General features: G+C 42.0%; 1 protein-coding gene across 1 annotated transcript; it reads right to left on the reverse strand.

Moving 5' to 3' along the window:
* Positions 1–1,210: 1,210 nt before the first annotated feature.
* On the reverse strand, positions 1,211–5,479 carry LOC133976758 (golgin subfamily A member 6-like protein 22). The gene is made up of 4 exons (XM_062414959.1): positions 5,293–5,479; positions 4,235–4,315; positions 2,148–3,508; positions 1,211–2,068 (listed from the first exon to the last, which is right to left on the reverse strand). Exons 1-4 carry the CDS (start codon positions 5,477–5,479, stop codon positions 1,676–1,678), a joined length of 2,022 nt encoding a protein of 673 aa, XP_062270943.1. The 3' UTR covers positions 1,211–1,675.
* Between the last annotated feature and the right edge of the window lie 9,913 nt (positions 5,480–15,392).

A 15,392-nucleotide genomic window follows, 5' to 3' on the forward strand; every position in this document is an offset into this window, starting at 1 on the left:
TACTTTTACTGTAATACTGCATACTACATCACTATAATACTGCAGTACTTTTACTGTAATACTGCATACTACATAACTCATACTACTACAGTACTTTAACTGTAATACTGCATACTACATCACTCATAATACTGCAGTACTTTTACTGTAATACTGCATACTACATCACTCATAATACTGCAGTACTTTTACTGTAATACTGCATACTACATCACTCATACTACTGCAGTACTTTAACTGTAATACTGCATACTACATCACTCATAATACTGCAGTACTTTTACTGTAATACTGCATACTACATCACTCATAATACTGCAGTACTTTTACTGTAATACTGCATACTACATCACTATAATACTGCAGTACTTTTACTGTAATACTGCATACTACATCACTATAATACTGCAGTACTTTTACTGTAATACTGCATACTACATCACTCATAATACTGCAGTACTTTTACTGTAATACTGCATACTACATCATCATAATACTGCAGTACATTTACTGTAATACTTTAAGTACATCACTCATAATACTGCAGTACTTTTACTGTAATACTGCATACTACATCACTCATAATACTGCAGTACTTTTACTGTAATACTGCATACTACATCGCTCATAATACTGCAGTACTTTTACTGTAATACTGCAGTACTTTTACTGTAATACTGCATACTACATCAGCATATTTAATGTTTTATTGTCAGTATAAACAAAGATGATAAACATGAAGTCATGAGTTATAAATACATTTAATAAATCAGTGATGAAATGAACAGCAGGATAAAAAAAGCAACTAAAACATTCATTCTGTTTAATAACTTAACTGCTACAGATAAAAATGCTGCAGCTGATAATACTGACAAAATAATTCATTAATTAAAAAAATAATTCACTAAAAAAAGGAATTGATCACATTGAATCATTGACACTTTGTCCTGAGATGCAGGTTGAACTTTAACCTCTCAAACATTAAATAGGTCACATGACTCCAACAATAAAACCATCATCTGATTCTGAACACACCTGAGGAACACCTGAGGAACACCTGAGGAACACCTGAGGAGCACCTAAGGAACACCTGAGGAACACCCGAGGAACACCCGAGGAGCACCTGAGGAGCACCCGAGGAGCACCTGAGGAGCACCTGAGGAGCACCTGAGGAGCACCCGAGGAGCACCTGAGGAGCACCTGAGGAACACCCGAGGAGCACCTGAGGAACACCTGAGGAACACCTGAGGAGCACCTGAGGAGCACCTGAGGAACACCTGAGGAACACCTGAGGAGCACCTGAGGAGCACCTGAGGAACACCTGAGGAACACCTGAGGAACACCTGAGGAGCACCTGAGGAACACCTGAGGAACACATGAGGAGCACCTGAGGAGCACCCGAGGAGCACCCGAGGAACACCCGAGGAGCACCCGAGGAGCACCCGAGGAACACCCGAGGAACACCCGAGGAACACCTGAGGAGCACCTGAGGAACACCTGAGGAGCACCTGAGGAGCACCTGAGGAACACCTGAGGAGCACCTGAGGAACACCTGAGGAGCACCTGAGGAACACCTGAGGAGCACGTGAGGAGCAACTGAGGAGCACCTGAAGAACACCTCAGCTGATCGGCTTCAAACTGAAACTGAAAGTCATGTGATGAAGTGATGAGCCAATCAGAGGAGGCGCTGCAGTCGGACCCAGCAGGTGAGAGTCATGTGACTCTGCAGGTGGGTCTGTCTGTCCTCTGAAGCCCCGCCCCCAGCCTCCGTCTTCCTCTTCTGATTGACTCTCAGGTCATGTGACCGCTCCTCTGACTCCAGCAGGTATCTGATTGGAGGACCAACCATCCTCCTCCTCGGCCTCTGCAGCTGCTCCGTCGCCTCCTTTTTCACCTCCTCCTCCCTCCTCCTCCTCCTCTTCCTCCCTCCACCTTTTTCTCGCTGAATTTTTTTGGCAGGCCTCTCCTGCTCCTCCTCCTGCTCCTCCACCTGCTGCTGTGTATCATCACCGCCTGCCTCTGCCCTGTTGCTGTGACAACCGTCTACGTTGCCGTGGTGACCGTTCACCTGACAGGTAACACACAGGTGGGTTATGCTGTCACAGATTAATCAATAAATCCATTCACTGATCAGATGATGGACTCACCTCCTCCTGCTCCTCCTCCTCCTGCTCCCCCTCCTCCTGTTGCTCCTCCTCCTCCTCCTGATGGCTCCTCCTCAGCCTCCTGTACAGTCTTCTCTCCTCCTCCTGCTCCTCAAACTCCAGCAGGTATCTGATTGGTGGACCCACAGCGCTCCTCCTCGGCCTGCATGCATGCTCCTTCTCCTCCTCCTCCTGCTCCACCTTGTCCTCCTCCTCCCACTGCTGCTGCTCTCCCTCCTCTACCTCCTCTTCCTCCTCTTCCTCCTCCACCTCTTCCATCTCCTCCTCCTGCTCTCTCTCCTCCTCCTGATGACTCCTCTTCAGCCTCCTGTACAGTCTTTTCACCTCCTGCTGCTCCTCCTGCTGCTGCTCCTCCTCCTTCTCCTCCTCCTGCTCTCCCTCCTGCTCCTCCTCTTCCTGATGACTCCTCTTCAGCCTCCTGTACAGTCTTTTCACCTCCTGCTGCTCCTCCTCCTCCTGCTGCTCTCCCTCCTGCTCCTCCTCTTCCTCCTCTTCTTCCTCCTCTTCCACCTCCTCCTCCTCCTGATGGCTCCTCCTCAGCCTCCTGTACAGCCTTCTCTCTTCCTCCTGCTCCTCAAACTCCAGCAGGTATCTGATTGGTGGACCCACAGCGCTCCTCCTCGGCCTGCATGCATGCTCCTTCTCCTCCTCCTCCTGCTCCACCTTGTCCTCCTCCTCCTGCTGCTGCTGCTCTCCCTCCTCCTCTTCCTCCTCCACCTCCTCCTCCTCTTCCATCTCCTCCTCCTGCTCTCTCTCCTCCTCCTGATGACTCCTCTTCAGCCTCCTGTATAGTCTTTTCACCTCCTGCTGCTCCTCCTGCTGCTGCTCCTCCTCCTTCTCCTCCTCCTGCTCTCCCTCCTGCTCCTCCTCTCCCTCCTCCTCCTCCTCCTGATGACTCCTCCTCAGCCTCCTGTACAGTCTTTTCACCTCCTGATGCTCCTCCTCCTCTTGCTGCTCTCCCTCCTGCTCCTCCTCCTCTTCCACCTCCTCCTCCTGCTGATGACTCCTCCTCAGCCTCCTGTACAGTCTTTTCATCTCCTCCTGCTCCTCAAACTCCAGCAGGTATCTGATTGGTGGACCCACAGCCCTCCTCCTCGGCCTCCTTGTCTTCTGCGTCTCCTCTTTCTTCTCTTTCAGAGGTTTGACACCTCTGTCCTCTTCCTTCTGCTTCACCACCATCACCTCCTCCTCCTCCTTTCCCTCCTCCTCCACTGTTTTCTCCTCCTCCTCTTCCTCATCAGTTTTCTCCTCCTCCTCTGTTTTCTCCTCCTCCTCTTCCTCATCAGTTTTCTCCTCCTCCTCTGTTTTCACCTCCTCTGTTTTCACCTCCTCCTCCTCCTCTGTTTTCTCCTCCTCAGTTTTCTCCTCCTCCTCCTCCTCTTCAGTTTTCTCCTCCTCCTCCTCCTCCTCCTCAGTTTTCTCCTCCTCCTCCTCCTCAGTTTTCTCCTCCTCCTCCTCTGTTTTCTCCTCCTCCTCCTCAGTTTTCTCCTCCTCCTCCTCTGTTTTCTCCTCCTCCTCCTTCAGCCTCCCAATTATTCTTTTTGATCCTTTCTCTTTGCTGTGATTGGCTGTTAACAGACCATGTGACTGCTCCTCCTCCTGATGACTCCTCCTCAGCCTCCTGTACAGTCTTTTTGCCTCCTCCTGCTCCTCAGACTCTAGCAAGTATCTGATTGGTGGACCCACAGTGCTCCTCCTCGGCCTCCATGCATGTTCCTCCTCCTCATACTCCTTCTTCTCCTCCTCTTCTTCCTCCTTCTTCTTATCCCTCTCCTCCTCCTGCTGACTCCTTTTCAGCCTCCTGTACAGTTTTCTCACCTCCTCCTCTTTTTCTCTGCTGTGATTGGATGTTGAAAGACCATGTGACTGCTCCTCAGACGTTAGCAGGTATCCGATTGGTGGACCGACAGTCCTCCTCCTCCTCGTCTTCTCCTCCTGCTCTTCCTCCTGGTTCTCCTCTGAGGTGCGTTGGATTCGTGCGGTCCTGCGTCTCCTTTTTCTTTGGACTGAAGGAGTCTCCTCCTCTTCCTCAGCCCCCCAGCTCCTCCTCCTCCTCCTCTTCCTCTCACAGCTGGGGGCAGAGCTGCAGGGTCTTCTTCTCTTCTTCTGTGATGTTACTATGGACGGCTGGTTGCCACGGAGACGCTGAGCTGTAGAAGAAGAAGAAGAAGAAGAGCTCAGTATGAAATTATGAAGTTTGCATGAAGATGATCAGATGAACAGCCGGTGGCGCTGCTCCTCCTCTCAGTGACTGTTGCTATGGTTACATCCAGTAAACACAGTAAACATACAGTAGTGTGCAGAAGTGTGAGGTCACCATTAGATTAGTTACTATAATGATCATATATAATTATTTATCTCTTTAGTAGAAAACAACCACATAATACAGGAGATGTGTATAAACAGCTTCTATAGGTTAAAGCAGTATTTAGTTACCTCCTCTTACACTGGAGCAATAAATGTTTAATAATTCATGTTAAATATTGTGTACATACTTTAAAACCGGTGTATAAGACTTCTTATACACCGGTAAATGAATTTCTTTTCATTTAAAAGTGCGTCCTCTATAGCAGAGAGAGGTTTGATCTGGATTTGATTATAGGTCTGAACCAGGTGGGGAGTTCCAGTCCTCTGAAATGATGCCAACGAGGAAGTGACTTAAAACTGCATTCTATCAAAAGGCCACCAGGGGGCGACCGTTTTGGTGTCAAAAGGACTTCCGTCTCTATACAAGTCAATGGAGAATTCACCAACTTCTCACTTTATTTCTAACCTCTGTAAACGTTTTCAAAATGTGTTTATGGTCTCAATCGCTAGTTTAAAGCCTTCTTCAATGCAGTATGATGTTCATTTGGGACATTTTGGCCTCCCTGATTTTATATGTGACGATAAAGCAGGGTATGCATTAGGGCGTGGCTACGTGGTGATTGACAGGTTGATTGGTTCACAGGTTCAGGAGGGCGCCTCATGCTCCTCCTGATGCCCATATAAGTAGAATCCCTGTTTTTATTTTTCCCAGCATGCACCTGAAATGTTCAAGATGGCGCTGCTCAGATCCGAAACTATTGGCCTCCGAGCAGGAGTCCACAAACCAATGGGTGTTTCTGCGGTTGTTTCAGCAACTTACTGTTATCATGTTTCACTGAGCCTTCATCCTCTTCATCCTCCTCCTCCTCCTCAGCCAGGCGGGGGCTCAGAGGAGCGATGAGTCCAGGAGGATGAGGAGGAGGAGGAGGAGGAGGAGCAGACGTGTCAGCAGGAGGGGAAACTTCACGCCGCCGTCCTGCAGCCAGGGACTCGCCGCACAGAGGCATGCTGGGTAACAGCGTGGGGGGGTAGGAGAAGCAGGGCAGGTAGAGGAGGAGGGGGGGGACATTGGGTATCAGAGCGCCTCCTCCTAGTGTATCTGCTCACACACACACACACACACACACACACACACACACACACAGGATACAGACTGCTGAATTAATAATGTCTATAAACATGTACGTGGTTATGATTAATATACAGTAATGAATTAAATGTACACTCTGTCTCTTATCCGGGTCTCATCAGGCTGAGCAGTGAAACCCAGACCTCCTTCTCTCCAGCTACGCTCATCAGCTCCTCCTGGAGGATCCCAAGCTGTTCCCAGACCAGCAGAGATATGTAATCCCTCCAGTGTGTTCTGGGTCTCCTCCCAGTTGGACCTGGAACTCCTCTAAAGGGGGCGTCCAGGAGGATCCTGACCAGGAGCCCAAACCGCCTCAGCTGGCTCCATGTGAAGGAGCAGCGGCTTGGAGAAGGCATTCAACCGTGTCCCTCGGGGAGTCCTGTGGGGGGTTCTCCGGGAGTATGGGGTATCAGACCCCCCTGTAACAGCCGTCCGCTCCCTGTAGGACCGGTGTCAGAGCTTGGTCCGCATTGCCAGCAGTAAGTCGGACTCGTTTCCAGTGGGGGTTGGACTCCGCCAGGGCTGCCCTTTGTCACCGGTCCTGTTCATAATCTTTATGGACAGGATTTCTAGGCGCAGCCAGGGCGTTGAGGGGGTCCGGTTTGGTGACCTCAGGATTGGGTCACTGCTTTTTGCAGATGATGTGGTCCTGTTGGCTTCATCAGACCGTGACCTCCAACTTTCACTGGATCGGTTCGTCGCCGAGTGTGAAGCGGCTTAGATGAGAATCAGCACCTCCAAATCCGAGTCCATGGTCCTCAGCCGGAAAAGGTAGGAGTGCCTTCTCCGGGTCGGGGATGAGATCCTGCCCCAAGTGGAGGAGTTCAAGTACCTCGTGGTCTTGTTCACGAGTGAGGGAAGAATGGAGCGGGAGATCGACAGGCGGAGCGGTGCGGCGGCTGCAGTAATGCGGACGCCGCACAGACCCGTCGTGGTGAAGAGGGAGCTGAGCCGAAAGGCGAAGCTCTCGATTTACCAGTCGATCTTCGTTCCTACCCTCACCTATGGTCATGAGCTTTGGGTAGTGACCGAAAGAACGAGATCGCGGATGCAAGCGGCCGAAATGAGCTTCCTCCGTAGGGTGGCTGGGCTCTCCCTTAGAGATAGGGTGAGAATGAGCTCGGAGTAGACCCGCTGCTCCACGTCCCACCGGTAGGAAACCCCGGGGAAGACCCAGGACACGCTGGAGAGACTATGTCTCTCGGCTGGGAACGCCTCGGGATCCCCGGGAAGAGCTGGAAGAAGTGGCGGTGGAGAGGGAAGTCTGGGCTTCCTGCTTAGGCTGCTGCCCCCGCGACCCGACCCCGGATAAGCGGCAGAAGATGGATGGATGGATGGATGGATGGAGGGATGGATGGATGGAGGGATGGATGGATGGATGGATGGATGGGTGGATGGATGGATGGATGGATGGATGGATGGATGGATGGGTGGATGGATGGGTGGGTGGATGGATAGATGGATGGGTGGATGGATGGATGGATGGATGGATGGATGGATGGATGGGTGGATGGATGGGTGGATGGATGGATGGGTGGATGGATGGGTGGGTGGATGGATAGATGGATGGGTGGATGGATGGATGGATGGATGGATGGATGGATGGATGGGTGGATGGATGGGTGGATGGATGGATGGGTGGATGGATGGATGGATGGATGGATGGGTGGGTGGATGGATGGATGGATGGATGGATGGATGGATGGATGGATGGGTGGATGGGTGGATGGGTGGATGGATGGGTGGATGGATGGATGGGTGGATGGGTGGATGGATGGATGGGTTAAGCAGATACATGAACTCATTTATGTCAGCAGGTAGAAACAGACTCAGTCTCACCTGTGTGTCTCCAGTTGAGTCGCTGAGTCAGCAGGTCCACCTGGACGCCAGCGTCTGTGCGACAGACCTCCTCCTTCCTCACCTCCTCCTCTGGACTCTCCCACTGACAGCCCACCTCCTTCCTCACCTCCTCCTCTGGACTCTCCCACTGACAGCCCGCCTCCTTCCTCTCCTCCTCTGGACTCTCCCACTGACAGCCCACCTCCTTCTTCTCCTCCTCTGGACTCTCCCACTGACAGCCCGCCTCCTTCCTCCTCACCTCCTCCTCTGGACTCGCCCACTGACAGCCCACCTCATTCTTCTCCTCCTCTGGACTCTCCCACTGACAGCCCACCTCCTTCCTCTCCTCCTCTGGACTCTCCCACTGACAGCCCACCTCCTTCCTCCTCACCTCCTCCTCCCTCTGCTCGCTGTCCTTGATCATCTGCAGGAAACCAAGTTCAGTACTGAACAAACCGACGACATTAACATCATAAAACTGATCAGTCGTTCATTATGTGGATAATATTTAAAGATCGTGTAAAGTGAATTCAGACATTTTCTTCTAAATGTATTTTTAAAAAAGGTTTAAAAAGCATTTCAACCATTTAGATTTGAATTGTGGAGCTAGACTTCACAAACTGTGTTTCAACATTTCTGTGTTCTGGATTTAATGGATGGGTCTGAAAATCACAATATAAATACTACATGTGTTAGTATAAATACTACATGTGTTAGTATAAATACTACATGTTGCAGTATAAATACTACATGTTGCAGTATAAATACTACATGTTGCAGTATAAATACTACACGTTGCAGTATAAATACCACACGTTGCAGTATAAATACTACATGTTACAGTATAAATACCACATGTTGCAGTATAAATACCACACGTTGCAGTATAAATACTACACGTTGCAGTATAAATACTACATGTTACAGTATAAATACTACATGTTACAGTATAAATACCACACGTTGCGGTATAAATACTACATGTTACAGTATAAATACCACATGTTGCAGTATAAATACTACATGTTGCAGTATAAATACCACATGTTGCAGTATAAATACCACATGTTACAGTATAAATACTACACGTTGCAGTATAAATACTACATGTTACAGTATAAATACCACATGTTGCAGTATAAATACTACATGTTGCAGTATAAATACCACATGTTGCAGTATAAATACCACATGTTACAGTATAAATACTACACGTTGCAGTATAAATACTACATGTTACAGTATAAATACCACATGTTGCAGTATAAATACCACATGTTGCAGTATAAATACCACATGTTGCAGTATAAATACCACATGTTGCAGTATAAATACCACATGTTGCAGTATAAATACCACACGTTGCGGTATAAATACTACACGTTGCAGTATAAATATCACATGTTACAGTATAAATACTACACGTTGCAGTATAAATACTACATGTTACAGTATAAATACCACATGTTGCAGTATAAATACCACATGTTGCAGTATAAATACCACATGTTGCAGTATAAATACCACATGTTGCAGTATAAATACCACACGTTGCAGTATAAATACTACACGTTGCAGTATAAATTATACACGTTGCAGTATAAATACTACACGTTGCAGTATAAATTATACACGTTGCAGTATAAATTATACACGTTGCAGTATAAATACTACATGTTGCAGTATAAATACTACATGTTGCAGTATAAATACTACATGTTGCAGTATAAATACTACATGTTGCAGTATAAATACTACACGTTGCAGTATAAATACTACACGTTGCAGTATAAATACTACACGTTGCAGTATAAATACTACACGTTGCAGTATAAATACTACATGTTGCAGTATAAATACCACACGTTGCAGTATAAATACTACACGTTGCAGTATAAATACTACACGTTGCAGTATAAATACTACACGTTGCAGTATAAATACTACACGTTGCAGTATAAATACTACACGTTGCAGTATAAATATCACATGTTGCAGTATAAATACTACACGTTGCAGTATAAATACTACACGTTGCAGTATAAATACTACATGTTGCAGTATAAATACCACACGTTGCAGTATAAATACTACACGTTGCAGTATAAATACTACATGTTGCAGTATAAATACTACATGTTGCAGTATAAATACTACACGTTGCAGTATAAATACCACACGTTGCAGTATAAATACTACATGTTGCAGTATAAATACTACACGTTGCAGTATAAATACCACACGTTACAGTATAAATACTACATGTTGCAGTATAAATACTACATGTTGCAGTATAAATACTACATGTTGCAGTATAAATACTACATGTTGCAGTATAAATACCACATGTTGCAGTATAAATACTACACGTTGCAGTATAAATACCACATGTTGCAGTATAAATACTACATGTTGCAGTATAAATACCACATGTTGCAGTATAAATACTACACGTTGCAGTATAAATACTACATGTTGCAGTATAAATACCACATGTTGCAGTATAAATACTACACGTTGCAGTATAAATACTACACGTTGCAGTATAAATACTACACGTTGCAGTATAAATACTACACGTTGCAGTATAAATACTACATGTTGCAGTATAAATACTACACGTTGCAGTATAAATACTACATGTTGCAGTATAAATACTACACGTTGCAGTATAAATACTACACGTTGCAGTATAAATACTACACGTTACAGTATAAATACTACATGTTGCAGTATAAATACTACACGTTGCAGTATAAATACTACATGTTGCAGTATAAATACTACACGTTGCAGTATAAATACTACATGTTGCAGTATAAATACTACACGTTGCAGTATAAATACTACACGTTGCAGTATAAATACTACACGTTGCAGTATAAATACTACACGTTGCAGTATAAATACCACACGTTGCAGTATAAATACTACATGTTGCAGTATAAATACCACACGTTGCAGTATAAATACTACACGTTGCAGTATAAATACTACATGTTGCAGTATAAATACTACATGTTGCAGTATAAATACTACACGTTGCAGTATAAATACTACATGTTGCAGTATAAATACTACATGTTGCAGTATAAATACTACACGTTACAGTATAAATACTACACGTTGCAGTATAAATACTACACGTTGCAGTATAAATACCACACGTTGCAGTATAAATACTACACGTTGCAGTATAAATACTACATGTTGCAGTATAAATACTACACGTTGCAGTATAAATACCACACGTTGCAGTATAAATACCACATGTTGCAGTATAAATACTACATGTTGCAGTATAAATACTACACGTTGCAGTATAAATACTACATGTTGCAGTATAAATATCACACGTTGCAGTATAAATACTACATGTTGCAGTATAAATACTACATGTTGCAGTATAAATACTACACGTTGCAGTATAAATACTACATGTTGCAGTATAAATACTACACGTTGCAGTATAAATACTACACGTTGCAGTATAAATACTACACGTTGCAGTATAAATACTACACGTTGCAGTATAAATACTACACGTTGCAGTATAAATACCACACGTTGCAGTATAAATACTACACGTTGCAGTATAAATACTACACGTTACAGTATAAATACTACATGTTGCAGTATAAATACCACACGTTGCAGTATAAATACTACATGTTGCAGTATAAATACTACACGTTGCAGTATAAATACCACACGTTGCAGTATAAATACTACATGTTGCAGTATAAATACTACATGTTGCAGTATAAATACCACACGTTGCAGTATAAATACTACATGTTGCAGTATAAATACTACACGTTGCAGTATAAATACTACATGTTGCAGTATAAATACTACATGTTGCAGTATAAATACTACACGTTGCAGTATAAATACTACATGTTGCAGTATAAATACTACACGTTGCAGTATAAATACTACATGTTGCAGTATAAATACTACATGTTGCAGTATAAATACTACACGTTGCAGTATAAATACTACATGTTGCAGTATAAATACTACATGTTGCAGTATAAATATCACATGTTGCAGTATAAATACTACATGTTACAGTATAAATACTACACGTTGCAGTATAAATACTACATGTTGCAGTATAAATACTACACGTTGCAGTATAAATACCACACGTTGCAGTATAAATACTACACGTTGCAGTATAAATACTACACGTTGCAGTATAAATACTACATGTTGCAGTATAAATACTACACGTTGCAGTATAAATACTACACGTTGCAGTATAAATACTACACGTTGCAGTATAAATACTACACGTTGCAGTATAAATACTACACGTTGCAGTATAAATACTACACGTTGCAGTATAAATACTACATGTTGCAGTATAAATACTACATGTTGCAGTATAAATACTACATGTTGCAGTATAAATACTACACGTTGCAGTATAAATACTACATGTTGCAGTATAAATACCACACGTTGCAGTATAAATACTACACGTTGCAGTATAAATACTACATGTTGCAGTATAAATACTACACGTTGCAGTATAAATACTACATGTTGCAGTATAAATACCACACGTTGCAGTATAAATACTACATGTTGCAGTATAAATACTACATGTTGCAGTATAAATACTACACGTTGCAGTATAAATACTACACGTTGCAGTATAAATACTACACGTTGCAGTATAAATACTACATGTTGCAGTATAAATACTACATGTTACAGTATAAATACCACACGTTGCAGTATAAATACTACACGTTGCAGTATAAATACCACACGTTGCAGTATAAATACTACACGTTGCAGTATAAATACTACACGTTGCAGTATAAATACTACACGTTACAGTATAAATACTACATGTTGCAGTATAAATACTACACGTTGCAGTATAAATACTACATGTTGCAGTATAAATACTACATGTTACAGTATAAATACTACACGTTGCAGTATAAATACCACACGTTGCAGTATAAATACTACATGTTACAGTATAAATACCACATGTTGCAGTATAAATACTACACGTTGCAGTATAAATACCACACGTTGCAGTATAAATACTACATGTTGCAGTATAAATACTACATGTTGCAGTATAAATACTACATGTTGCAGTATAAATACTACACGTTGCAGTATAAATACCACACGTTGCAGTATAAATACCACACGTTGCAGTATAAATACTACATGTTGCAGTATAAATACTACATGTTGCAGTATAAATACTACATGTTGCAGTATAAATACTACATGTTGCAGTATAAATACTACACGTTGCAGTATAAATACTACATGTTGCAGTATAAATACCACACGTTGCAGTATAAATACTACACGTTGCAGTATAAATACTACACGTTGCAGTATAAATACTACATGTTGCAGTATAAATACTACACGTTACAGTATAAATACTACATGTTGCAGTATAAATACTACATGTTGCAGTATAAATACTACACGTTGCAGTATAAATACTACATGTTGCAGTATAAATACTACACGTTGCAGTATAAATACTACACGTTGCAGTATAAATACTACATGTTGCAGTATAAATACTACACGTTGCAGTATAAATACTACATGTTACAGTATAAATACCACACGTTGCAGTATAAATACTACACGTTGCAGTATAAATACTACATGTTGCAGTATAAATACTACACGTTGCAGTATAAATACTACATGTTGCAGTATAAATACTACACGTTGCAGTATAAATACTACATGTTGCAGTATAAATACTACATGTTGCAGTATAAATACTACACGTTGCAGTATAAATACTACACGTTGCAGTATAAATACCACATGTTGCAGTATAAATACTACATGTTGCAGTATAAATACTACACGTTGCAGTATAAATACTACACGTTGCAGTATAAATACCACATGTTGCAGTATAAATACTACACGTTGCAGTATAAATACTACATGTTACAGTATAAATACCACACGTTGCAGTATAAATACTACACGTTGCAGTATAAATACTACACGTTGCAGTATAAATACTACACGTTACAGTATAAATACTACATGTTGCAGTATAAATACTACATGTTGCAGTATAAATACTACACGTTGCAGTATAAATACTACATGTTGCAGTATAAATACTACACGTTGCAGTATAAATACTACACGTTGCAGTATAAATACTACATGTTGCAGTATAAATACTACACGTTGCAGTATAAATACTACATGTTGCAGTATAAATACTACATGTTGCAGTATAAATACTACATGTTGCAGTATAAATACTACACGTTGCAGTATAAATACCACACGTTGCAGTATAAATACCACACGTTGCAGTATAAATACTACATGTTGCAGTATAAATACTACATGTTGCAGTATAAATACTACATGTTGCAGTATAAATACTACATGTTGCAGTATAAATACTACACGTTGCAGTATAAATACTACATGTTGCAGTATAAATACCACACGTTGCAGTATAAATACTACACGTTGCAGTATAAATACTACACGTTGCAGTATAAATACTACATGTTGCAGTATAAATACTACACGTTACAGTATAAATACTACATGTTGCAGTATAAATACTACATGTTGCAGTATAAATACTACACGTTGCAGTATAAATACTACATGTTGCAGTATAAATACTACACGTTGCAGTATAAATACTACACGTTGCAGTATAAATACTACATGTTGCAGTATAAATACTACATGTTACAGTATAAATACCACACGTTGCAGTATAAATACTACACGTTGCAGTATAAATACTACATGTTGCAGTATAAATACTACACGTTGCAGTATAAATACTACATGTTGCAGTATAAATACTACACGTTGCAGTATAAATACTACATGTTGCAGTATAAATACTACATGTTGCAGTATAAATACTACACGTTGCAGTATAAATACTACACGTTGCAGTATAAATACCACATGTTGCAGTATAAATACTACATGTTGCAGTATAAATACTACACGTTGCAGTATAAATACTACACGTTGCAGTATAAATACCACATGTTGCAGTATAAATACTACACGTTGCAGTATAAATACTACATGTTACAGTATAAATACCACACGTTGCAGTATAAATACTACACGTTGCAGTATAAATACTACACGTTGCAGTATAAATACTACACGTTACAGTATAAATACTACATGTTGCAGTATAAATACTACATGTTGCAGTATAAATACTACACGTTGCAGTATAAATACTACATGTTGCAGTATAAATACTACACGTTGCAGTATAAATACTACATGTTGCAGTATAAATACTACATGTTGCAGTATAAATACTACACGTTGCAGTATAAATACTACATGTTGCAGTATAAATACTACACGTTGCAGTATAAATACTACATGTTGCAGTATAAATACTACATGTTGCAGTATAAATACTACATGTTGCAGTATAAATACTACATGTTGCAGTATAAATACCACATGTTGCAGTATAAATACTACATGTTGCAGTATAAATACTACATGTTGCAGTATAAATACTACATGTTGCAGTATAAATACCACATGTTTTAGTATAAATAGTTTTCTTACCAGCAGCATCGTAAAGTTCAATGTTTCGTTTGTTTTCAGATCCACAAACTAAACTCAGCGACAGACGGTTTGTTCAGGCGACATTTTGAGTGTTTAAACGAGTAAAAGTGGTCGAGAGTAAAGTTTAAAACAGTTTAAAGAGTTAAAGAGTTTAAGAGTTTAAACAGTTTAAAGAGTTAAAGAGTTAAAGAGAGACTCCTGCAGCGGCTGTTGTTTATCTCCTTCAGCCGCTGCTCTGCTGCCCCCTGCAGGCCGGAGGATAAACCTGCAGCGAGGCTGGTCATGGTTCACAACATCACCATACCAGTCCCCTTAGTGATACTGGTACCAACTGTGTACTTCATCAGATA

The sequence above is a fragment of the Scomber scombrus genome, unplaced genomic scaffold, assembly GCF_963691925.1.
Source record: "Scomber scombrus unplaced genomic scaffold, fScoSco1.1 SCAFFOLD_104, whole genome shotgun sequence".
Taxonomy (NCBI): domain Eukaryota; kingdom Metazoa; phylum Chordata; class Actinopteri; order Scombriformes; family Scombridae; genus Scomber; species Scomber scombrus.

Bases quoted from the DNA above. Each gene is read 5' to 3' on its own strand.
- LOC133976758 (XM_062414959.1), bottom strand. From the start codon at position 5,479: ATGCCTCTGTGCGGCGAGTCCCTGGCTGCAGGACGGCGGCGTGAAGTT. The intron at 4,316-5,292 runs GTAAGTTGCTGA...CTTCTTCTACAG, and splicing joins CTCAGTGAAACATGATAACA to CTCAGCGTCTCCGTGGCAAC. The intron at 3,509-4,234 runs GTGAGAGGAAGA...AGGAGGAGAAAA, and splicing joins CTGCAGCTCTGCCCCCAGCT to CAGAGGAGGAGGAGGAGGTG.